The sequence below is a fragment of the Triturus cristatus genome, chromosome 7, assembly GCF_964204655.1.
Source record: "Triturus cristatus chromosome 7, aTriCri1.1, whole genome shotgun sequence".
In the NCBI taxonomy this organism is placed as follows: Eukaryota; Metazoa; Chordata; class Amphibia; order Caudata; family Salamandridae; genus Triturus; species Triturus cristatus.
In genome coordinates, this window is record NC_140590.1 from 719,260,708 (window position 1) to 719,285,553 (window position 24,846).

The 24,846-nt window shown below is 41.6% G+C and overlaps 1 protein-coding gene across 2 annotated transcripts in view; it reads right to left on the reverse strand.

The window, feature by feature from the left end:
* Positions 1 to 24,846, reverse strand: part of RPTOR (regulatory associated protein of MTOR complex 1) — a 1,825,560-nt gene that overhangs the window by 891,822 nt on the left and 908,892 nt on the right. For both annotated transcript variants that reach the window (XM_085617419.1, XM_085617418.1), the window contains exon 7: positions 5,622 to 5,681. In XM_085617419.1, coding sequence (XP_085473545.1) covers positions 5,622 to 5,681 — 60 coding nt within the window. The remainder of the gene's footprint in view (positions 1 to 5,621; positions 5,682 to 24,846) is intronic.

Genomic DNA, 24,846 nt, shown 5'->3' on the forward strand with positions numbered 1-24,846 from the left:
TGACATGCCAGCGCTGCTCGACTATTTGGCACTACTGAATGTTCCTTAGAGGCCACCAGATCTAGAGACGAACCCTTACTGGAGAGTCTGGGCACATGACGGGGTATTGTTAGTAAAGGTTAGACGCATGTAGAATACAGGGCAGCGAAATTAAGCATAGGACTGAGCCCAGGTACAAGGTAAAAACTGGATACAACACAGGGTTCTCCAGTGTAGGACTAAGTAAAATCTGGTAACTGGTCAGAGTAGATGCTGCATAATCTGAGGGGCATTCGGGAGGCGGGACAAGATAATAAATGGAGGACCGTTGGAATCCTGCCTGTTAAATCGTTGGATGAGCGGGAAATGTAAAAGTCGCACAAGTATGTAGGAGAGAAGGAAAGTATGAGGCTGTACACGTTTGGTTATATCTGAAGATTTAATTTAAGCAGAATATGGCTGTGCCATTTCTCACAACTGCTCAAGTTTTAGTGTGCACAATACAGGCGTTCAGGTAGATGTGCTGCGCAGCTGGGAACTTAGCCCTTTGGACAGAAGTGATGTAAGGAAAGTTCTGGTCAATTTCCATACCAATGAAAAAGGCACTTTATGCGAGATCACTCTTCCATCTACTCCCAAACCAGATACATGACAGCCTCACAACATGAAAGACTTAGTTTCATGTACCCCATAGAGGATGGCCCCACTTGTCACCTACCTAACAAACGATTCCACACTACACCATGCTTAATAGGAGGGAATGGCACAAAACCACCCTCCCACCCCTAACCTGAAAGAAGGGAAGAAGGAAATAGCAAATGTAATCCACCTTAAAGGGGACAGGGTGACTATTCCTTTCTAGCAGAGTTGACATTTAATGTTTCTGCCCTTGCAGAGGGTGTACAGTTTATGTCACACTGCTCACAGAAGTCGCCGCTCATATCACCTGCCTGGCGAGAGGACCAACTAGAGCAATCACATCGGCACCCTGAGCCGATGGAATCTTTCATTCTACATGCTCCCTGGAGGTATTGCTCGAGTCCCCCTGTCTGACATAAGGGAATCCCTCATATCGCAGGCAGAGGAGCTCCTTCCATCCTTGACACCTCCTGTTACAGCCTTTGATAGAAGTGAACAGCTCACGTAACCTCATGGCAGAAGGGAACTGATCGCACTACTCCATGAAAGAGCTACTTGCTCCCATCAGACTATACTCCTCTCCAGGAGGGATTCACTCATGCTGCCCCACTCCCATGAAAACATGGAACTGCTCCACACTCAGACCCCCCAATGACCACAGGCGTGCTTGAAGAGCACAGAATCTAGGATGTTAGCTGCTCTTCATCTTTACCCACAACGGCAGAGACATTCGCTCACAGTCCTCCCTCCTGACATATGGGATTTACTCACGTCACTACACCATCTCCTACCCCTCCCTTCACATGAGAGATTCGCTCACATCAACCCCCTGGTCTAACTCTCAATGCCAGTTCTAATTACTCCAAGAAAAGATCATATCCAAAGGCAAACATCCCCAGAATCCAATTATTTCGCCCTCGCTTCACGCGCGTGCCTGGACTTTACCACGCTCCCAGCACACCTAACTCTGGACTTTGGTACATATGCCTCTGATAAGAGGGAACACGTGCACATGTGGGAGCGAGAGGTGGACTGTGGCTGCTGAATTTGGCGGGAAAGACTGTGTGTTGGCATTCATTTACAAAACCACTAAGCAAATTATAATCACTTGCTTTTTACAGTCCCACGGAGTCTGCAAGGCGGACTGAATGTATCTCAGAGTCCTGTTCTATTGTACAATCACAACATGAAATAACTTGTTAGACACCAGTGCGACCCTTCACTCTGAAGGCCGCTTGCGTAGGAGCTCTGGCTACGCCAGGAGGCTGGTATGTGGGCATTAGGCTGAGGATTGCTTGATTTTTGTTATTGCTCTGTACAACCTCTACGAGCTACTCAGGAGGTAGCTAACAACGGGGGTCAATGCTAAATAACTTTCCCGAAATGCTTCTTGAACATGATGACCCAGCTCAAGTAAAGAGTTATTTTATTATGTAAAAATACTTTATTTAAGCCGTCACGAATGCCAGAGACTGGAGGAGCTTAATATATAGAACTTGTTGACATACTGTGCTGTGTTTTTGCACTACTTTCCCAGCTGCCAGATTTCTTTTGTGTAGACCAGGTTTTTTAGTTCTGTAAAAATGTGCTTCGGCTGAGACAAAGGAACAAGCAAGATGGTGTCTGGGAGTTCTTTTCCATGAAAGTCTGACGTGTGGCTCAACCCCGAGAATGACTGGTGTTAAAAAAACGTATTATTGGCTACGTAAAGTATTCTGTTCTGTCACCATATGCCACAATTGTCATAAAAAACGAGATTGTTCTTTGAATAGTGATTTTTTTGTGCACGAGCTACCTTTTATTGGACTGCATGTAAATACTCCAGAGACCAATTGATATTGAATAATTTACTAAGACGGTATCTGAAATACGTCACCCTACCATAGTTGATTTAAAACCAACAGAGCAGCAGACAGAATTCTGTCAGAAAGATATGGTATAGGTCTTTGAGATACAGAGTGCCACATCTTGCCTACCCTATTGTACTAGGGGGATGGGAAAGTCCAGAATGCTTTTTCACAACACTTGCACCCTGTGCTTCAGTGCCTTCCCCACCAAACTGCCCGAAGCTTTCTTGAACTCCAAGGCATCCAATGAGATCAGTCACCACAACGCACCAATTTACTTGGCAACAAATTCCTTTATGTCCAGAGGTCTTCAACTAGAAATTTCGAAATTTAGTCAAATAAAAGCACTCCAACAATACTTCTCCAAGGGGTCACCAAAACGTAGAACTCCCTCCTGGTTGAGGCCCTCTTAGCCTCTAGGTAAGGATATTTTTTGAAAATAACCAAAATTTGCCTTTTCGTTTGGTATCTTTCAAACGAAATCTAATTATCATTCTGTTCTTCTGTCAGTTTTGGTGCTATATTTAACTGAAAAACATACTATTTTTTTCTTTTTTGTGTACCTCTATTGCATTTTTTTCATATGCATATGTTCATCATGATGTCCATACATGTCTTTTTATGAATGCGTTTTACACTGAACGATATTAAGTCTGCAGTGGCCTCAATGCTGCATTTACTTTTATTGGACAGCTCAGCAATTCCTTCGCAAAATATCAACAATATTTCATCTTCGACATTGTCAGGGGTGTTTTCCAAATATTCAATAAGGCCTTGCAATAGAACTAAGTGGAAGAGAATCTGATTTGATATTGGAGTCTTATCCTCATAAACGTTCAATAAAATACCCCTATGTTTAGAGTTGGCTATCAAAACTAATCTAAAGAAAAGGTAAGCAAGAGCGTAATAAATAATAAACGGGAAGATGCAACGTCATGCTCCGAAAGGGTCAAAGATCGCTAGAGGTGACTGCGAAGCAGAGGTGTTGGAGAAGCCAGTCTGCCTGGCTTTATCATTTGGCTGGAAAATGAATATCTCTCCACTCAGAATAATGTCCCTGCTTGTTCTGTTAAGGTATGCAGGCAAATGTGAGAATATATAACATGCCGACAGACTTCTTTATGTGTTAGCAGAAGATAAGGCGGGATAGGGTTTTAGCAAATTATCACAAAACCCTGAATCATGCTGCATTTCTTTTTGTTATACTGTTTATTGATTACAATCACTGTCAATATAAAGTTTTCATAGTTACAGCTATGCATATACTTTGCACGAGCAAGAAGAGCGGTTTGGAACCTGTTCCTACTCTTTATCCCTGCGAGTGTCACAGGACTGTTGGTTACCTGGAAACTATCTAACACATTTAAATGCAGTAGCGGTACTTGGGCTGCAGTCTATGGGGACTCATTCTCAGAACTGATACTGTGACCGAGTCATCATTTACCAAAGGGCTGAGTTCCTTAAGTAGGGCAGTATTCGTAGCTAGGAGTCAAGATTCTGTGATCATGTAGTGTTGTAGACCTTTTGTACAGATATTTCAACGTAACACCTTGTCCAAATGAAGACTGCACAGTTTACTTAAAATTCTGTAACCCTCACAATAACAGGCCTAAATCAAAGCCATCAATGCAGTTCACATGGCCTGAGCTATCAAGAAAACTTTCAGCCTCAAAAAAAAAAAAAAGAGCTGGGAAACAACTTCAAGAAAGCTACGTCCTTCCAACATCAATTAATTTCACTGGTTAACCACCAACTACCATTGCTCAGGAAAACATGCCAGCTCCTTCTTGCCTCTCACCCCACGGAACTTACAAGTGTTCATTTTCTCAAGACTCGATTACTGCAAAAGTGCATAGGCAGGCCTAAAGAAATCTCAGGTCCAGAAATAGCAGAGGATTCAAAATAAAGCCGCCGTCTCAACTTTAGCAAATTTGAACACACCACACGAATCCTAAAATCTCTGTATAGCTTCCTGTACAAAACAGGGTCAAACTCTAAGGTTTCCTGTATCATACACAAGGTACTAGATAAGACAGGACCTCAAGTACTCGGACCTCTCTTTATCAACCTACCAGAGCTCTACCATCAGGCAATGCACATCAACCTATCCAGCCTGTGCCTAAAAAACGTAAACATGAACAGGGCCGAACATGAAACTAAAATCAGAACCTGTAACAATGTTCAAACCAGCCTCACCCTGCAGGAGACCTTGACTAAAATGGGGGCACCAAGGCATGGTCGGGTCATAGTAGCCCATCCTTCTCTGACCCAGTAGTGGCATAATGACCAGGCCAATCCAGAATATGTATAGAAAAGGTGTAAAAAGCATTGGGTCCTCGCTTCTAGAACACACTAAATTCTGCCTTCAGGAACCACAAAAAGTACCTCCAATTTAGGAAAGACCTTAAAAACGCAAAGAAGCCTCTAATGTATCTCCTAAAGTATATGCTCATCTGTCATCCCCTACACATTAAAGTCATTCCTCTTTCACCTTAGTGTTAACCCCTTCTCTGGTTTCCATCTTTTTTCACTCTCCATTCTCTCTTACCTCTCCTCTGAAATGACCATTTGACATGTATACACTTTCTTAAACCCCGTAAATAAATATTCAGATATAGCCATGCAGTAGATGTTTGTTTAGCTGCTAGAGCCACACACACACACACACACACTCACTCACACACCCACCCATCCACCCATCCACCCCCTTACCTACGAATCCAAATTCTTTATGGATTAGATCTCTGAAACGCATCAGTTGAGCAAGGGCCTTGCCTGATTATGCATGACCTTAAATAAATACTCAGAAGGCTCAAATGGCGTGTCCCCTGCTTAAAGGTGCTACTCGTCTAGTGTACATCTCTACTATCCGTGAGACTGGAGGACAAACTACTAAAGTGTAGGTGTTGTCCAAAGCAACCACTAAGAAATAACCTGCGCTCTAGATCCTTGCAAATCGTTCAGTCTTCAATTTGTCTTTGGAAGGTGGGCGGGAGCGTAACAAGGGTTCTTTGTCTTGAGCAAAAATGCTTTCAAAACAGATTTTTGATAGTTTAAAGTGTAGAAAAAAGGCAGCTCAAGAAATATGTGGACATTGCTCTGCCCCCTGTAGAAACAATGGGATTTCAATAAAATGCGTTAATAAAATAGGCTTACTTTTCGATGAGGTCCAATGTGACGCCCGGCACCAGACGGACACTTTTTTGCATGCAGAACCTGCAAAGGAAAAGACACAAAAACACCATCAGGGCACTGCTCACTATGAAGCATCTCTAAATGCACAAATATAGTGAGACATTAGAAAAGGGAAAATTATGCTTTTTTTTCCCCCGGAGAACTACGGACAAGTCGAGCTCCTCATTCCACGGTGTGATTGCAGATGCCGGACTGCTTGTGGAAAGAAATTCTAAGAACAATCCAGCCTACTTTTGGAGTAACTACGACCTACTCCCCCCATCCCAACAAATGCAAATTACGCCAAGTACATGTCTGGTAAATAGTGCTGACTGCCCGTTACTTTCCCCTGAGTAAGAGTTGCTTACAGGGGGTCCACTGCTTTCACCGAGAGGATGCTTGGGGGTCATTGGGAGTGGTTAACAATACAGAGGATACTGGCCGCCCTTGCGAGGCAGCATGTGATGCACCATTTTAAGTAAGGGCCATAGGCAGGCGCTGAGGAACAAGGGTGCCAGCATACTGTTTATGTTCCAAGTGTTTTTGCTGCCCACATTGTTCTAATGCCCTCTTAGTGAACCATTTTTCTCACGGTTAGAAATCGGGTTTCTGGTTGGCTAGGGTATGCACCTAAGCCAGACAGAACCGACCACTCTAGTCAGGGTAAGGGAGTTACACAACCAAGATAACCCCAGTTTACCCTCTTGGTAGCTTGGCAGAGCAGTCAGGCTTATCCCAGAGGCAATGAGTAAAGCGTTTGTGCAACCCACACACCCACCCACCAGTGACACACTACACACACCACACAAAAGACTCCACACAGTAGTATATAAATATAGCTCATATATTAAATATAAAACACAGACCACAATCACAAAAATCACTTTGACAACTAAGCAATTGTCATAACATTTAAATATACATTATTACACCAGGACACAAAAATGTAGTTAGATGCAGAGCGTAAATGAGTCACACAAAAATTACCAAATATCACCATGAACATATAGGGTGCAGATTCTCTGCACTCCTACAACACTTTATATGGTAATTCCCAAGTAACACAGAGGGAAGCGGAACTCCTGCATGCCTTTTATGGAACTTTAAGTATGGCCCCTCGGGACGGGGCAGGCAGTGAGAAATGCGGACACTCCGATCGAGGCTCTCTGTCGAGGTCTCAACCCGTCCGATCAGAATCGGGGCAGAAGAAGCCCCAACACGGCGGCGATACCTCGTGAGGTCTCCCACGTGTGAGATGATCCAAAACAGTAGCCCTCAATGACAATCAGCGATCCTGCACACGCCCCCACAACAAAGGGGCAGCTCCTCAGCTCGCGCCCATCTGCATCCAACTGTGGTACAAGGAGCAAACCGGACACGCCAGTTCCGGGCACTCTGCATAGTGAGGAGCCCCCCCCCCAAGGCGTCGGTGAAACCTCACGGGACAGTGAAGTCCAGAGTGAGCACCATGAGGTTGGAGTTGCCCAGTGCAGGATTTCCTTCTTCTTGGGCGGCTCCCTTGGCAGCTTCTGATCATGGCCCTTAGCACTTCACTGCCTAGAAAAGACCCACACAGTGCTGCTGTGTCTGTAGCGCAATTTCCCCTTGGCGCCATAAATCTCCACAACACGGGCCATGTCAGCAGAGCCCCTGCTGTAAACCAACTTGGTAACACGGCACACGCACCAGCCTCTAGGGAGCGGGAGAGCACTTCGTCCACTACTGGCTCTTCCTGCCTCTGCTCAGATCCACGAGGGACAGTGCAGCGCTGCACGCGCTATGATAAACAAGCACCGGGACTTCAAAACAGAGCTCACCACAAGCTGATCAGGGTCCCAGAGAGCAGAAACAAAGTGCTCCTCACACGCTTTATCTCCCTGAGACTTCCAACAGGAGGCAAGCACACACAAGCCACAAGCCCTTGGAGACCTTCCCAAGCAGGATACCACAGCAGGGCAAAAAGAGTCAGTCCTTTTCCTCTGACACAGATAGAAACAGCAACTGCAGAAGGGCCAGACGGGGAACTGAAACCGGCCCTGACAAACTTCTCAGCCGACCCCCCTGGGGTGAGGGGAAGTGCAGCTGAGCAGTTTGCGAAGGCCGTTTTCGGACATTTTTGTTACAGGGGGCCGATATTGCCAGCCCCCAGTAACAAAAACTGCCCCCCAAGGGCCCAAATCTGGCCCCCACCCTAGCTGCCTACCGGGGAAACGCCCAGTGCCTGCTATGGCCAGTCCAGCCCTGAACTGCAGAACAACCCACCCCTCACACAAAAAAGGCAGCACTCCTCACAGCGCTCTTCTTGGCGTGGTCCTCTTGTTTCCAGAAGTAATCTAAATTCCTGGGATTTAAGGTTTCATATTTATACCACATTTTCTCATAGTTCTCTTTGCTTTAGAGTCTCTGACCTCAGTACAAACCGGTTCTTTCTTCCTTGGTCCAACCTGACCACAGGGGGGGTGGAGAGACAGCATTGTGCAAAGGAGACAAAGCCTATTCAGTTGCTAGCGATACTCCTCCCACCACTCTAAATGCAGACCAGGTCTATTCAGCCTAGCACTGAGTCACTCAGGCAAGGCAAGACACAGCTCAATACCCCTTGTAGCTGTCTAGAATGAATGCTCACCTCCAGCTTCTTTCATTCCAAACCAGATGGTGAATACAAAAACAGGCAGAGGCACACAGAATGGTAAAGCAAGAAAATGCAAACTTTCTAAAAGTCCCGTTTACAAACACAATTTTTAAAAACACCTTTCCCAAAAGGTGTGTTATTAAATTCTGAGTTCAGAGAGCCTAAACTCCATTTCTCTATCTTGTCCCAATGGCAAGTTAACACTAGTAAGATGTAAGAAGGCAGCTCCCATGTTAAACTACAGGACAAAGTCTTTCAATAGTGTAAAACAAAATACACAGTATTTCACTATTAGGACATGTAAAACACACCAAAAAGCTCATGTCCTACCTTCCACATACACTGCACCCGGACCATGAGGGTACTTTAGGCCTACCTGAAGGGTGCTTAGCATGTAAGAAAAGGGAAGGTTTGGGCCCGGCAAGTGAGTGCACTCGCCAGGTCAACATGGCGGTTTAAAACTGCGCACGCAGACACTGCAATGGGAGGTCTGAGACACATTTCCAGGGCTACTCGTGGGTGGCACAACCAGTGCTGTCAGCCCACTACAGGCCCTGGCACACTCAGTGCACTTTACTATGGCCTTACAATCAGAGATAACCAATCATGATCACAATTTAAACAGAGAGAATATGCACTCTAGCACTGATCAGAAGTGGTAAAAGTGCCCAAAATCCTATAGCCAACAATAACAGGGTTAGAAAAATAGGAGGCAAAAGGCAAAATGTTTGAGGATAAACCTATAAAAAGGGCCTTGTCTAACTCCCACAGATAGTGTTAATGCCAGCCCATTAGCTGTGAGATGCTCCTAACAGAAAGGCTCTCACTGCTCTCTCACCCACTGGATTGTTTTTGCCTCAAGAAAAAAGTCAGAAACAAAAATGTATTTAGCATTTTCTCAAGTGCACTAATTTAAAACAACCATTCCTTGCATTTTAACCAACTGCATGTTGCATTAAGGCGTTGTATTTTTACCATAACGCTTTCTTTATGGGTTCAAAACCCCAGAACACACTGTGATGCTGTCTAAAATACCAGAACTGGCAGACTGTGTTATACAGTGAATAGAGCCACTTGTCAGGCTCGTTTTAAAATGTTACAAAGTCTTCTAGACAACTTCAAAATGTGCTGGTTTCACACATAAAATAAAAGTAAACTTTGCTCAGATATTCTGTAAGAATCAACTCTTTCTTTCATGTCATTCAATTGGCAATACAAATGATTTTATCTTCTGTGTAGTGAAAAGTTTTATACTGAGCTTCGCAACGCAACAAAGATCAAACATGAGGAGCACAGCTTTTGGCAAAACATTTCTAATCTGCGTTAACTCCTTAAACCATGGCACTCCCAGGACTGCCGCTGTGCAGGACTAGAGCGCTTTTCTTTTTAAAGATTCTAGCATATGCCCTTCAGAGTATTATGATAACACAAGGGTGGTTACGAATGGAGTCACATCTTGAACAGGCTCACAGCATTCCCTATGTTAATAGGATTTTAGGGAGTGGGATCTTTGACAAAGAGTAAGTAAAAACAATCTGCACTCCTGCTCCTTAAATCGCTTCCAATCAGCTTGTCACTTAATACCCAGGTCAATAAAGTTTCTTAATGCAGAATCAAAAAAGATGGTTTTGGAGTGCCAAACGACAAACAGTCTAGATTTTGAGTCGCACTTCTAGAATTCACATCCAGGGACGCAACTAGAGCAAAATTTTAAGGGGGAGGGGGGGGGGGGGGGGTTGGCTGACTGTTCCAGCAATAGTTTTTTATTTTTTTTATTTTTATACAGTGTACAAGTAAAGAGAAAATACATCATTGGTGCAACCATATGCCAAAATAACCATAAACAGCACGTGACTGTGAATTTAACAGACATGGGATACATGTTATACATATTAACATCGGTACAGAAAGCATGTGGTACATGTGATTACGGGGTCTCAATTTCAGGGAGATCCGGCTGCGCAACAGAACGCAAGTAAGTCAACAGGGGCTCCCAGATGTAATTTGGCCTGGAGGACTCTTCCAGCAATAGTTAGAGTGGAGATGCAGGGGCTCTAGAAGGGGTAAAAAAAAAACAACATAGCCTCATTTACTAGCGAATTGTCTTTTAAAGACCTGTGAAGTACTCGGGTGCGGCTGTGTGTGCCTGGGAAGCTGTCTCAGCCCGGGCTGTCACACACGGGGGGGCTGAAGCCCGGGAAGCTATCTCAGCCCGGGCTGTCACACATGGGGGGGGGAGGGGGGGGGCTGAAGACCTTTGATCCCAATGGGCATTGCGCGCCTGCCTAGATGCCATGTGAAGGTGAATGGCGGATCCTCCCGCAAACCAGCAAAAAAAGTTCGTTGAGCACCCTTCAGGGAACAAGCAATAACACTGGAGGTGTTAGATTGTTTTTTGATAATGACAATTAGTAAAATTTGCCACATTTAATTTAGCATATATTGCCTGTTTTAACATGATGACCGTTGAAACACGTTTTATAGGATGGATAAAAAGTGTGTTTATTAATGCTTTTAGATATGCCACATTTTCCTGTTAGACACCATCTTGAGAGGCCATCTCTGTCTCCCACTCCTGGCCCCCACCCCCCACTTCTTCTCCCCAAAGGCTCCGCAATGTCAAGTAGTTGTGTAATGGCTTATCTCCACAGTTATGATTGCATTGCTTTCAGGTAGCGTTCTCCTGTTCCCTATGATTTGAAACATTATCAAGCTCCCTTTCGCTGAGAACACAAATTCATTAATTTGCTTAAAGTTCCATTATTTAAATGTTGTTTTTTTTAAAAACAAATTTTATTAACATTTCGTTCATTGTTACAATGACAGTATATTTCACATGGTGCACAGACAAACAGGATATTGTACATGGATTACTTCTATCGTATAACATATCAGAGACTCGTCAGCCCAAGCCAGTGGGCCCAAGTGAACCGTCAGAGTGTGCCTAATAAGCTTCATATATTACAGTGTGTTTATTCACTACAATCCGACTTGGACTCGTCCAATGGGGGGGGCTCACAGATATTTCCCCGGTAGGTATTCCACCTTCCCAAAACCTTTGTCCATTTTTTGGGGCACCCTCGGTGAACATACACGGACTTTTCCGCCATCATTGCCATATCCATATCCTTGCACCATTGATTAAGAGTAGGGCTAAGTCTGGACCCCCAACGTTGTGCAATATTTCGTTTTGCCACTGTCATACCTAGAGTAACCCAGTCCTCAGCGATAGTGTCTAAGTCCGTAGGAGCCCAGATGTTGAGGAGGCAGCATCTCGGGTCTGGAAGATTTGTGACACTTGTGACCTGGGAGAGCGTACACATCACCGCCCTCCAGTAGCATGCTACTTCAGGGCAGAGCCATATAGTGTGGTAAAATGCACCCGTTGTTTAAATGTTTCATGTTTTTTAGACCATCTCTGGTTGGTACTAGCAAAAAAGGGTGCGGAATATTTAAATGGGATAGTGCTTACATGTTAAAGTAATGACATGTTATTTTCCTTATGTTCAGATTTGCCAAAGAAACAATACATTTGCATCGACCAGGGTGACTGAAAAGTTTGCCTGATTTGTTAAGCAAGAATAGTGTGCATAGGAAACCCTCTTATTTTTGGTGTGAGCCAGAAGACTTTCCTGTTCTACTAGGGATGGTGTTTGACTTTTTTTTTAGATTTTGCAGCTTATTTGGACATAGATTAATTCTGATTTCACATACTCTGTTAACTGTGACATTGAGAGCCTTTACGGCAATTATCCGGTGTTGCTCATTTTGAATTTTTGTAATAAAATCCTTTAACTTTAGATTGATCTAGAACTCAGTTACAAAGTGGGCCCCATTACTTATTTGTGCTGTTTTAGGTGCCCTAACACGCAAATCAACCTGTGGGAGAACTGGCTGATATAACATTTTGGGGTGTCTAAATTTTGGAGTACGGTTTTGCTCCCACAGAGGCAAGTGCAACAAACAACTGTGGCATGTCACCTTAGAGTAGGGGGGCACACAAGCAGTTCAAAAGATTAAAACACTCCAACTCTAACCAGCAGGAGGGTATGGTTGCCCCACACAAAAGAAAGAGTTCACTTGCAACTTGCCAAGTATGTAGCTAATCAAGAGAATTGAGGAGGTGGAGACTCAATGAAAGCTCAAGACAAAGAAGATGGACATTAACATCACACGGGGTTGGGGCAGTCACCAGCATATGACTGTCGGCCTTTGGCAGCTCAGAAGTGGGGTGAGGCAGCGTGGGACAAATAACTGAAAGCTAATGTCTGTGGGTGAAAAGGGTGACAGCTCAGCAAGGCAGGCACACATCTATCCATTTTACAATCAATGCATTAAAGAAGATTAGGAAAGATTAAGGAAAGATTAATCGTGCCTTTGAACTTCAGACACTATGGCTGTCATCTTTAATGCACATTCTTTGGCGTTTCTGAAATATTAATTTCTTTGTTATTTTCCAAGAACAAAAGTGCAGCACAGAGAGGAGGCAGCATAATATTACATCAAGGTCACTTAACAGCAGTCTGGAGAACACGGCTCACTTCCACAAGGCACTTACAGAGCCTAAACGAGTTTGCAAAGATTTTTTAGCTCAATTGAAGTTTACAGTAAGTTTTCACTGCTTGATTTATTCGGCGGGCAGACTAAATCCTTTATTGATGTACAGGAGGTAAAAAAGTTAGCACAACTAAGAGCCGAAATCCTTGGTATTCGTATTTTAGTATTATATGTATTATTTCTATAGCTCACGTCCTCTCATCAGTGTCAGTGGCAGAGTTTAAATATTTTGAACAGCGACAGCACCCACACTTAGGTTATAAAACATGTTGGTATGCTTTTGTGCAAGATCTATAAAGATGGGGGGAAGGAGCGTGTGAGTTGTATAGCAAGGTTTGGGCATCCCTTGAGTTGTCATTTCGAAGCTCAAGGTGTGTACAAACACCTCACAGAGGATGGTGGCTGGGATTGGCTGAGGCTTCCCAATGTTCTGTCTTCACTTGCTGAGAAGTGTAGCTGCTCATGAAATCAGCCGCTTCCTTCTTTTTTGTTTTTTCAGACTTCTCAATACTTCAGTTACGGTGGTCAGACGGCTGCATGTCACAAAAGTATCAATGCCCAAAATCCTTTGGTTACATTTACAAATGATTGTTTTCAGGTTTGTGAGTTCCCTTGGATCCACTCAAGTGACCAAGGACTACAACTTCCAGAATGCAGGAGGTTATCAGGCTAAACAACAGGACAGAAATACGTTGTCCTTGAGGACAGGGTTTCACTTGGTAACCTTAGCTTTAGTGCGGACCAGTAATCCTGTGAGTGCAGCCAAAGATTCTGCATTGTCCCTTTCACTGCCCATCTTCCATGAAAAATGCTTCTGACCAGGAAGACAGACCAGACCATTAGAATGTCTACTGAGGAGTGTGGGCTGAACGCTGTCGTAAGGTGCAGTTCTTTTCAAAGACTGCTTCTGCTCCTACATTTTTATTTGGAAGCAGGGCTAGTGTTGCATACCACATGTGCTTAAGACATGTTGGAGGTGTTTATTTTGTAATCTCTGGGCTCACAAAGCTTCAGGAATTATCATGTGACCGCAGCAAATTCATGGAAAGTCCATATCAACAATCTGTGAAATATACCAGAAATGCACATTTCCTCCAAAGATGCACATCTACGAGATAAGCTAGAACACACTTGTCCATCTCATCAGAATAATTGTTACATTCCATGTTTCCTTTCTTTTATGTTGTTTCACTTTAAATATGCTTGAGATGATGTCGCATGCACTTGCATGGGACATGTTATTATTTCATTGTGTTCGATAATCTATGTAGTCAGAAGATGCGTTAGTTAACTGTTTGCCGGAGATTAAACTTGGAGTTGGATGTGACGAGTTGCATCTTTTACCGTGCTGCAATAAATGGAACATTATTTTTATAATTCTGGATCTTTAATTATTCCGATTAACTTTCCAATATTGACGACGAGCGATACCACTCAGCAGCACGGACACAGAGTGGTATTTTGAACCCACTGGGATTTTTTTTCAAGAACTGCTCTTTTCTGTTGGATTTTGGACACGCATTTGAAATGGTATGTTATTTATTCTAATTACTTGCTACTAACTTATGTGCAACGATAGCACCAGCGGCAGGATTGCTTTATTTATCGGACGTGCTCTGATCGCACCTGCGGCGGTTATTAAGCTCATCGCATCTAATCTTGCTCAGCTATATTCATTTTATACTTTTGAGAGTTTATTCTTTGGAATTACCTCTACGATAAATTCTGCCTCAAATTTCCTCCATTAAATTATATGCATGCATAAAATGTTCAAAAGAAAATACCGTCGATAGTTGAACGTTACTGACGGCATCAACGGAATTTCAATCGCCGATTCCTATGTGACGTTCACTCCTTTCTTCACTGAACAAGCGTGTCGCCTACGGAACCTGTGTAAGCACGTTGTGACATAGAACGTCACGCGCGGAGCGGCCATCTTCAATCCCTTTGTTCCCATAGTTACGTTTTATACTCTCCTTTCCGATTTTTGAGGTATTTTATATTTCGGAAGGCAAATTACTCAATATGGATTAAGAATTGAGTAAGTACTTTGTTTTTTTTTAATTAACTACGTCCATATCCATCCATTGACATTGTAAGGTGGACACAAATGTTACACTTCACAGAGCGATAGACACTTTCCTTTACTTTGGGATAATCTACTAATTATTTGTTCCAAATACTTAATTAGTCAAGGTTTTATACAAATTGTATACCATTTTCTCCGCATAGTGTTTTTCACACATTACTTTATCTTCCTGGAACATTATTTCTTTATTTTATCATTTTTAATGACATTTTAACTTTGTCAACACAAAATGCAATTTGATCCTCCTGCAAAATTTTTACAAGTTAAAGGTGATCCACCAATGCCATGGTCCAGGTGGAAAGATGAATTTCTAACATATATGAAGGCCATCGATGGTGAAAGAATGGGTTCTGAAAGGAAAAAAAAAGCATATTCTTACATTGTCTTGGTTCGGAAGATCAAGTTGTTTTTAGGTCGCTACCCCAAATTCCTACACAACATGATGGGGGAGGTGATTCTATGAATGTGTACACCAAAGCTTTAGCCAGAATGGAAAAGAGATTAAACCTACTATTAACATAGCCCTGAATCGCTTCAAATTCTACACTAGAAAACAAAAAGATGATGAATCTTTTGATGACTTTTTAAGAGCTTTAAGGTCCTTGACGATTCATTGTAACTTTGGTAACATGACTGATGAGATGATACGTGACCAGATTATTGTGCACACTAAATGCAAGAAAACTCAGGATAAATTATGGGTCATGGGCAATTTAAATTAAACCATAGCTACAGCCAAACTGCAAGAACAATCTGATTTGTGGACGGAAGCTGTCAGGAAAAATACAGAAAAGAAATCTACAGATGAAGAAATTTGCGCCATTGGGCACAAATTTGAACCTAAACAAGATTCCACGCAACCCATGGGAAAATTCACTGTTAACAAGCCCAAACAATAGCCCAATCAAAGAGGAAATGAAAGTTTTTTATGGTTCATGTTACAGATGTGGCAACAAATCACATTATGCTTCTTTTCCAGGTTGTCCAGCTCTCAAAAGAGTGTAAAATTTGTAATAGAATTGGACATTTTAGCAACATGTGTAGAGATAGACGACCTCATATTCAGAGGCGTGGAGCAGTATTATCCATTTCAGAGGATAACAAACACAATTAGAGAAGTCGATCACATTACTGACAAAGGTTTTGTAGTATCAATGTTAGATAATTATACACAAGTACGATTGAGATCTCCTAAATGCACTTTTCAAGTTTGTGAGATAGATTTGCTGCTTATGGTTGACTCTGGTTCACCATGGACCATCATAACTCATGAGTATTTTAGTGACACTTTGGCTAAATCCATATCATTTGACAATTTACAAAAATCAGACATTGTGGCTGAAAGTTTTTGTGGTACGAGAATTAATGTCATTGGATTCTTTTTAGTAGATTTACGTTTTAAACATAGAAATGCTGAGATAAAACTGTACATTTCCCAGAAAGGTGTAAATGTTTTGGGATGGCAGATCAGTGGAAGTTGGGAATCATTCTGAATTCCCGTTCTAAAGATACCGTGTCATTATGTGATGATTGCCTAATGGACACTGTTACTGTGGTTGAAGATGCCGTTGAAGACAGTTCAAGCCTGAACACCATGGAAAGCGAACTCATCAAAATTCACACCCCTGTAGTACAAAAGTTGAGAGGCGTTCCTATCAATATCAGAGAAGAACTCAAAGCTATGCTGGATGATTTATCAAAGGAAGGGATTATTGAACCCATAGAATCTTCTGAATGGGTGTCTCCCATAGTTTTGGTACGCAAACCTGATCAAAAATTGAAGGTGTGTGTAGATTTGAGGGCATTGAATTCCAACATAATTATAGACTGCCATCCTCTGCCGAATATAAATGAATTAGTGTCTCTTTAAGAGGGTGCACAAATATTTTCCACACTTTATTTAAGATCGGCTTACCACCAAAAAGAACTCACTGAAGACTCTAAAAAATATACTTTTATTACTCCACAAGGTTTGTTCCAATACACTCTCGGATGCCGTTTGGGCTAGCATCCGCAGCATCAGTTTTTCAAAGAGTTATGTTTCACATTTTCAGAGATGTAGATAATTATGTCAAATGTTTCCAAGATTACATTTTGGTGTTTTCAAAAGACACTGTTGAACACAAAAGCCACTTACAAGAAGTTTGTAAAAGGTTAGAACGAAATGGTTTAACGCTCAAAACACACAAGTGTAAATTATTTAAAAAATCAGTAGAATATTTAGGTCATACCCTATCAGGAAACGGTGTAGTTCCTAAGAAATCTAATGTGGAAGCAATTATTAAAGCTCCCTCACCAAATAACAGAGATCAACTTCTATCATTCGCTGGTATGTGTGAGAATTACAGCAAATTTGTTAAGAATTTTGCTACAAAAATGGAAACCTTTGCGACAACTGTTGAGACAAGGTGTCAATTATGAGTGGACTGATGTCCAACAATGCTCTTTTGACACTATAAAAAATGATATAATCAATGCTCCCAGCCTTAGACCGTTTCGTATCAACAAGGAATGCATCATTACGGTTGACGCAAGTCTATATGGTTTAGGAGGAGTTTTATCTCAGAGGGAAGGAAAGGAAGATTGGAATGTAGCTTTTGCTTCCAGAATGCTAAATGAATGTGAACGCAAGTATGCAGTCATAGAAAGGGAACTCTTATCTTGTGTTTGGGCTATTGAACATTGTAGATTGTATGTGTGGGGGACAAAATTTACCCTTAGAACGGCCCACAAACCACTGGTCAATATTTTGTCTCCAGGGGGAGGTTGGAATTCTACTGCCAGCATCGCAAGATTGTACTCCAAATTGCAAGAATATAATTTCAATACAGTGTATCTTCCTGGAAAGAAAAATGTCACAGCTGATTTCCTTTCACGTTTACACTGCAACCAACACAAAGTCAGTGTTGTTAATGAACAAGATTTTGTGCTGAGCATTGAAGATGTACTTCAGGATACATTTCAGGATATAACTGAAGAATTTTGGCATGAATGTGAACAGAAAGATAATAAGTGGGTTGAGCTAAAAGAATGCATTAAGAATGGTCGGCCCAAAATAAATATGTTAAGGTCTGACTTGTTACCATTTTTCAATGTTTTAGAGGAGTTAGAACTAGAAAGCGATTTCATTTTTAAGTCAGGCAAATGTATTCCTCCAGAGGGTATGTATGAGGTTATATTACACATGGCACATAAAACACATCCTGGAATTTCTTCAATGAAACGTTTAGGCAGAACATATTTCTGGTGGCCAGCCATTGACAAATTAATTGACAGAGTAGTTAGAGAGTGTCCAGAATGTGTCTCAAGTGAAAGAATGCTTAAGACACATACACCGCAGTTAAAATTGGTTAAATGGCCATCTGAATCTTGGGAAAAAATTGCAGTTGATATTTCTGGTCCATTCCACATGTTACCAGAATCTTCACGATATGCTTTAGTGGTTATTGACTATCATTCTAAGTGGCCTGAAGTAAAATTTGTTCCTAAGGCTACCACATCTGCTGTTATAAAAACAGATTTTCACCCGTGAAGGATGTCCATCTGTATTAGTTACTGATAATGATGTTCAATTAACTTCCTCTGAAATGGAAGATTTTCTTAAAGAGTGTAATGTCATTCACAGGTTCACATCATTGTATGAACCACATGAAAATGGTCAGGTGGAACGTTTTAATTGTGTTCTTAAGGATTTTGTGGTTGATTCACTCAAATTGGGTTCAAGTTGGGTCAATGCTTTGAGGGAACGTTTATGGGTTTACCGCATCACACCTCATACCACCACCGAAGTTAGTCCTTTTAAACTTTTCAAGGGAAGAAATCCGGCATCCAAGGTGTTTCCATGGTGGTTAAGAGAAAAATCACAAAATGTTAATTCTAGAGAGTGCATAAATGATGTTGACAAACGTGTGGAAGTTAAACAGTTCAAAACCAAAGATTGGTATGATAACAAATGGAAAACAAAACCACATTCTTTCCAAGTAGGAGATTGGGTGAAAATTCTTAAACCTGGTCTTATTAACAAAGGTACTAATACATTTAGTCAAGCCTTCCGGTTAAAAAAAAATCTTTACCAATAGCGTTATGACGCAAGATGGGAAAATTTGGAATGTAAAAAGGTTGGCTAAGTGTCCTGCTTTCTACCCCACTGTTAAAAGTAATTGTGGTACAAATGCACATTTCCTCCAAAGATGCACATCTACGAGATAAGCTAGAACACACTTGTCCATCTCATCAGAATAATTGTTACATTCCATGTTTCCTTTCTTTTATGTTGTTTCACTTTAAATATGCTTGAGATGATGTCGCATGCACTTGCATGCGACATGTTATTATTTCATTGTGTTCGATATTCTATGTAGTCAGAAGATGCGTTAGTTAACTGTTTGCCAGAGATTAAACTTGGAGTTGGATGTGACGAGTTGCATCTTGCATTATTTTTATAATTCTGGATCTTTCATTATTCCGATTAATTTAGCAATAATAATGTATTACCCTCTGTCGCTAGTGGATTAGTGAGGAACTTAATCAGTTTAGGTTGTGTTTACATTTTACTCTTAGTTTGTTACTGTTCATTGACTATTGCCAGTGATGCTGAGAAATTAATACTTAGAGGGCCTAAGTGTGCATTTGGAAAGCTACTTTTTTGCAGTGTTCCCATCCTTTTCTGCTTTTAGACACTGTTGGTATTTTGACTGTGTGCACTGAGAAAACACTAACTTGTTTCTCAGAGCATGGGTTTCCTTTGTGGTATATACATTGGCTATATTCAGTTTATCAGCCCCAGGCACACAACCTGCAGGGTCATTGCATGAGAGAGCTGCAGATGGGCTGGTTTATCTTTGCTGGACCTCACTGCTGTCTGCAGAGATAGAAGGAAAGGGGGTAGCCACCTTCATAGGATGCCTATTTGAAGATAAGAAAGTGATGTCCTTAGTAAACATTTAAAGGAGCTGGCAGGGCTGGGATTTGAGAAAGGTTAAGAGATCGTTTCATTTGCGGAATATACCTGTCAATTGAAAAAGCTATACCTTTCCAATAACTGATCCAATTTTTTTTGTTTTTACCTTATTTCGATTATAAAATACTTTTAATTTTACTAAAGTGTTCTAGGAGCTTTATTGTGTATTTTCTTGATGCAAGTGTCGCATTGGCAATGTTAACCATTAAAACACATTCTCTGAAGTTTTCCCCCATCGCTGCAATTTAGTCCACGCCAGTTACAGGGTGAGTAACATCCGGATTTCCATAGGACGATAAAGGTACTGAGATGGGCGAGATGCATTGACAAAGTCAGTCAGGGGAGAGGGCTGCACTACAGAGGCTTGACCTATTTTGCCAGAGCAGTACATGATTTAGATTCCGGCAATATTTGAGCACAATTATTAGGGTACTCTGTGATAATTAACATTATCCCCGCAGTCTGTGACTACAGGCTCCGACCCCTCAGATGATCTATGTCGCCAAAGATAAGAGCAATATAAGTAGGTTGAGAATGACAACACTGACATTTTGATTTGCACTTTTTTTTTTATCTTGCATTAAGCCTCACATTGCGACGTACGAGCGTATGTATTGCACTATCTCTGCCATATCCCACACATGAACTCGCCTCTTGGGGAGACACCCCCGAATAAAGGCATAAACAACACCTTACTGCAGGATGAAGTCATAGTGTGTGGATACAGATGTGTGCATAATGGATGTAAGAAACTTAATCAAGCATGATGGCCACAGTTGCATGACACTACCGTGCTGCGCTGGCTATGAATAAATTCTACAGCGCTATGTGCTACCATGTCTGAACAATTTGTTATTATATTCACCCTACAGCACTGGGAAGGTTGGGGACGATTGTAAATTACGAACCATAAGCACTAATATCGCATGCCTTAGCATGCATGCGACCACTGGCTAGGTTTTTTCATAAAAACCAGGTCCTTAAGAAAGCCAATGTGACCCAGCAAGCACTTATATTTGGCTGAAACATGTCGAACTAGGATGTGGGAGACCATTATATTCTCACATCACATCCACTATCACTAATTTTAACTCTACCCAAGATATCCACTATTAAAACATCCTTAAGGGATGGACCCCCTTGAAGCAGTTTTGATTCACTCACAACTCACGAATTCACAAAAAAAACACTCCACTGTAATTCTGGCATCTCAGCACACCTGAAATGCATTAGGCATCTTGGGTGCGAACCCAATGATGAAGCATGCCACGAACTAGGTTAGCAGGTGAGGGTGCTAGAGCAGAGTTTTCAGTTTGAAAATTAACTGGGTTTAGTAGGGCAGAGGGAAGTATATGCTGCTCTCGGGAAAGACGGGATTGTTGGTCCTGTATGTATGCAGGAAAATTCACATTGTCTGAGTTCGGAATCATTGACATTATTGTATGTTACTATTCGAATATATTTCTGGTATATAAGGAGTGTGTATGGTAGTGAAGGTTATCTGTGAAACTCTGGTCTTAAGTCCCAGGGATCCGTAAGGTTTACCGTTAAAGCTTATCGCGGGAGGAGTAATAGGTATTCTCTGAGCTTGTTTGAGGAACTGGGCAGGGGTAAGCTGCTTGGTTAACGTGTGTTATAATTCTGTAGTGGAACAGATTGTTCGTTCGCTGTTCTCGGGAAGCAGGATTCTGTGTGTATGTACTATATTTTCTTGTATGAATGTGCGTGAATGCATATACATTTAATTGATTGTAAGACTCTTTGGATAAGTCCTGGAGGAAACAGTTAAGAGATGTATGAAAGTTTGATGGTTCTTGTGAAATAGATTTCTTTTACTATTCTGTGGTTAGCGAAGCAGACAATGGAGATGTTTATATGTTGTAACTAATAGATTTTGTAGAAATTTTGACACGAAGTCTACTGAAAAGATTTTTGTAAAGGAGGGGTAGACGAGTGACAGGAGACAGGAGACAAGCGACTGCAGCGACTGCTGACGTCAGGAAGACCGCGCTCTGATTGGATAATAGATCAGAATAGTGTTCGCGCTGGGATTGGTGCGTTGGTGTGAGCCGCGCAAGGATTGGAAGAGCTATTCTAGTGACGTAGACGCTCCAGGATTGGTGCGTTAGTGTGAGTCGCGCTGTTATTGGTTGAAAATCTGTATTGTATATTTGTAATACGGGAAAAGAGTAGAAGTTTTGGTAAAAGCTAAAATGTATTACCAAGAAGAGAAAAAGAAGAAAACATTCTTTGGAAAAATTAAAAAGTGGTTTAACAAGGATAAAGATGTTAAGACGAGAGAGGGTGAATTGTTACCTCCAACGAAAACACCTGCATCCTACATGGCTGCAAGATATGGGTATCATACCTGTATATGGTTGGAGAATTGGGTTAGGTATACCAAAGAGGATGGTGTTCTAGCATTTCCAGAACATGGTTCATTTAATTTGGCCGTGTTGAGAAATTTACGGGAAAAGATGTTATGTCTAGACCCGAAACCAAGACCTACACAGTTTGAGGCTTTAGTGGAATGGGAAGAGGAAATACATGAGCGAGAAAAACAGAGATCTGGAGGACAGTACAGGTACATGTTTGGGAGGAGACATGATCGTGAGACTCATCATGATCGAATGAAAAGGTGGCGAGATGCTAGTATGTCAGAGGGATTATATCCAATGAGAACAGTTGAAGAAGGAGCAGAGAGGGTTCCCGAGTCAGAAATGAGAAGATATGGAGTTAATGAATATGAGGATGAGGTCTTGAATGACATGATTTACAAAAGACCACCTCCATATAGACCAGAACCAGATGAGAGTACACCAGTTGTTTCTCCGATAAGAGATACAGTTTGTATCATTGAGACAGAAAATGTGACATCTGAATCAAGAAGTGGTAATTCTTTCAGGGAGAAAGGGAATCGAAGTGGTGACGAAAATGCAAGAGAATTAGCCAGAACTACAACAGAGCTGACTGAAAAGATTAGGGAGTTAACGAAGAATCTGGAAGCTGTTACGGTGCCTGTAACAATAGGTCCGGTTATGCCTGTGTTTGACAAGCAGAGAATAGGTGAAAATGGTTTGGTGATTCCATATGTTGGGAATAATTTGATAAGTTCAGTTGGTCCTTCAGGAGATTCAGGAAAAAGGACAGAAAGTAGTGACCTGAGACAATTCAGACATGACACATGTAGTGAAATATTGGATGCTAGTGAAGCTAGTTGTTCAGGGATGCCAATTTTAGAACCGCAAAAGAGAGTGGTTCCAGTGAGAAAAACTACTGCAATAACAGCTGAAGATTTGAATGATTGGATGAAAGTTCTTCAGAAAAAGGATAAAGATTCACAAGCAATTGATGTGGCTAGGTTACGTGTAGAATTAGAAGAGCTTGTTACAGGGACAGTTCCAACAGAAATACTTAAAAGTCATCATGATGGTGAATTAATGTTCATGTGTAAAAATATTACCTGGAGAGCGAGAAATACACATGACAGGTTAAGAGCAATAGCGAATGAGCAGGGAGTTGACATTGATAAAGTGAAAGCTTTGCAAAAAACCTACAGGATGGATTTTACAGAAAAGGATATTGAAAATTTGAATGCAACTGGTAGAACAGGACAGATTAAAGAAATGGTTGCATTATTGCGAAGATGGGGAGATGTAGAAAAATGGAAGGATAGGTGGTATAAGAAAAGAGAGGAATCTGAAGATAGAACAACTTATTCAGCTTTTCCAGTGAGAGAAAAAGAGAAACCAGTGGATAATTATCCTATGAGAGAAATACCTGGAGGAGGATATGTACATGTTCCATGGACCAGACAGGATATTTTATCATTTACGAATGATTTCCCTCGATTGAGAGAAAAGCCCGTCGAGTGGTATAGGCAGGTAGATAGGTTTGTGAAATTGTCAAAAGTGCTGTGGATAGACCTGAATAGTCTGTTTGATATAATTGTTCCAGCAGACTTGTGGACTGAGTGTAAAATAGTTGTGAGTTGGCCTACTGAGGAATATCCAAGAGATCCAAGAACAGGAGCACCAGATCCAGAGGTAATGAGAAAGTACGATCAGGTGATGGTATACCTGAAGAGTAAAGTACCTGCAAAAGAGACAGACTGGGTAAAAATAGATAGAACACAACAGGAAGCAAAAGAATCAGTTCATGCTTTTTACGAGAGGCTGATACTGGCGTTTAAACAATTCAGTGGAGATGAACACCTGGGTGACAAAGATTTGAGTCATTTTGTATACAGATTTGTATATGGCCTGAGACCTGAAATTGGTGAGAGAATTCGTGAGCACACAGTGGATTGGCAGAGTAAGAAAATAGATGAGATTCTGAGACATGCTAAATACTTCAGTGATGAAATTGAAGCAAAACAAAGAAAGTTGAAAGAGAAAGCAATGTGGGCACAAGTGAAAGTTGCAGAAAGACAGGAAGCACAGTTGATGGAACAGGCGAATAATCCAGGAAATAATGCAGGGAATAGACCTAGATATGCAGGGAAAGGAAAGGGGAATCTTGAGGAAGCAAAAAAGAAGTTTCCTTGTCACAACTGTGGCCAATTGGGGCATTGGAGATCGGAGTGTACCAATCCACCATTAGTGAATAATGAGGGAAATTCCTTGAATCAACAGGTGCAGAACGAAGGGAAAAATCAACAGCAGCAACAGCAGAAAGTTGTGAGACAGCAGAGTCAAGAGCCAAAACCGCCCTTGCCGCAGAATAGAGGAGCACAAAAGTATAATCAGGATTCAGGATTCTACAATGATGAACAGGTAAACAAACCAAGGCGTTCTAATCAGGTACAACAGTACTTGTTAAAGAATGCAGGGAGTGAATCTGAGGGTGATTATTGACGGTGCCGAAGAGAGGAGGAAGAGTGCATACTTGGTGCAACTCTAGAAATAGACCAGGCAGGACCATTTGTAGATGGGAAAATAAATGAAGAGAGTGTTACTTTTTTAGTAGA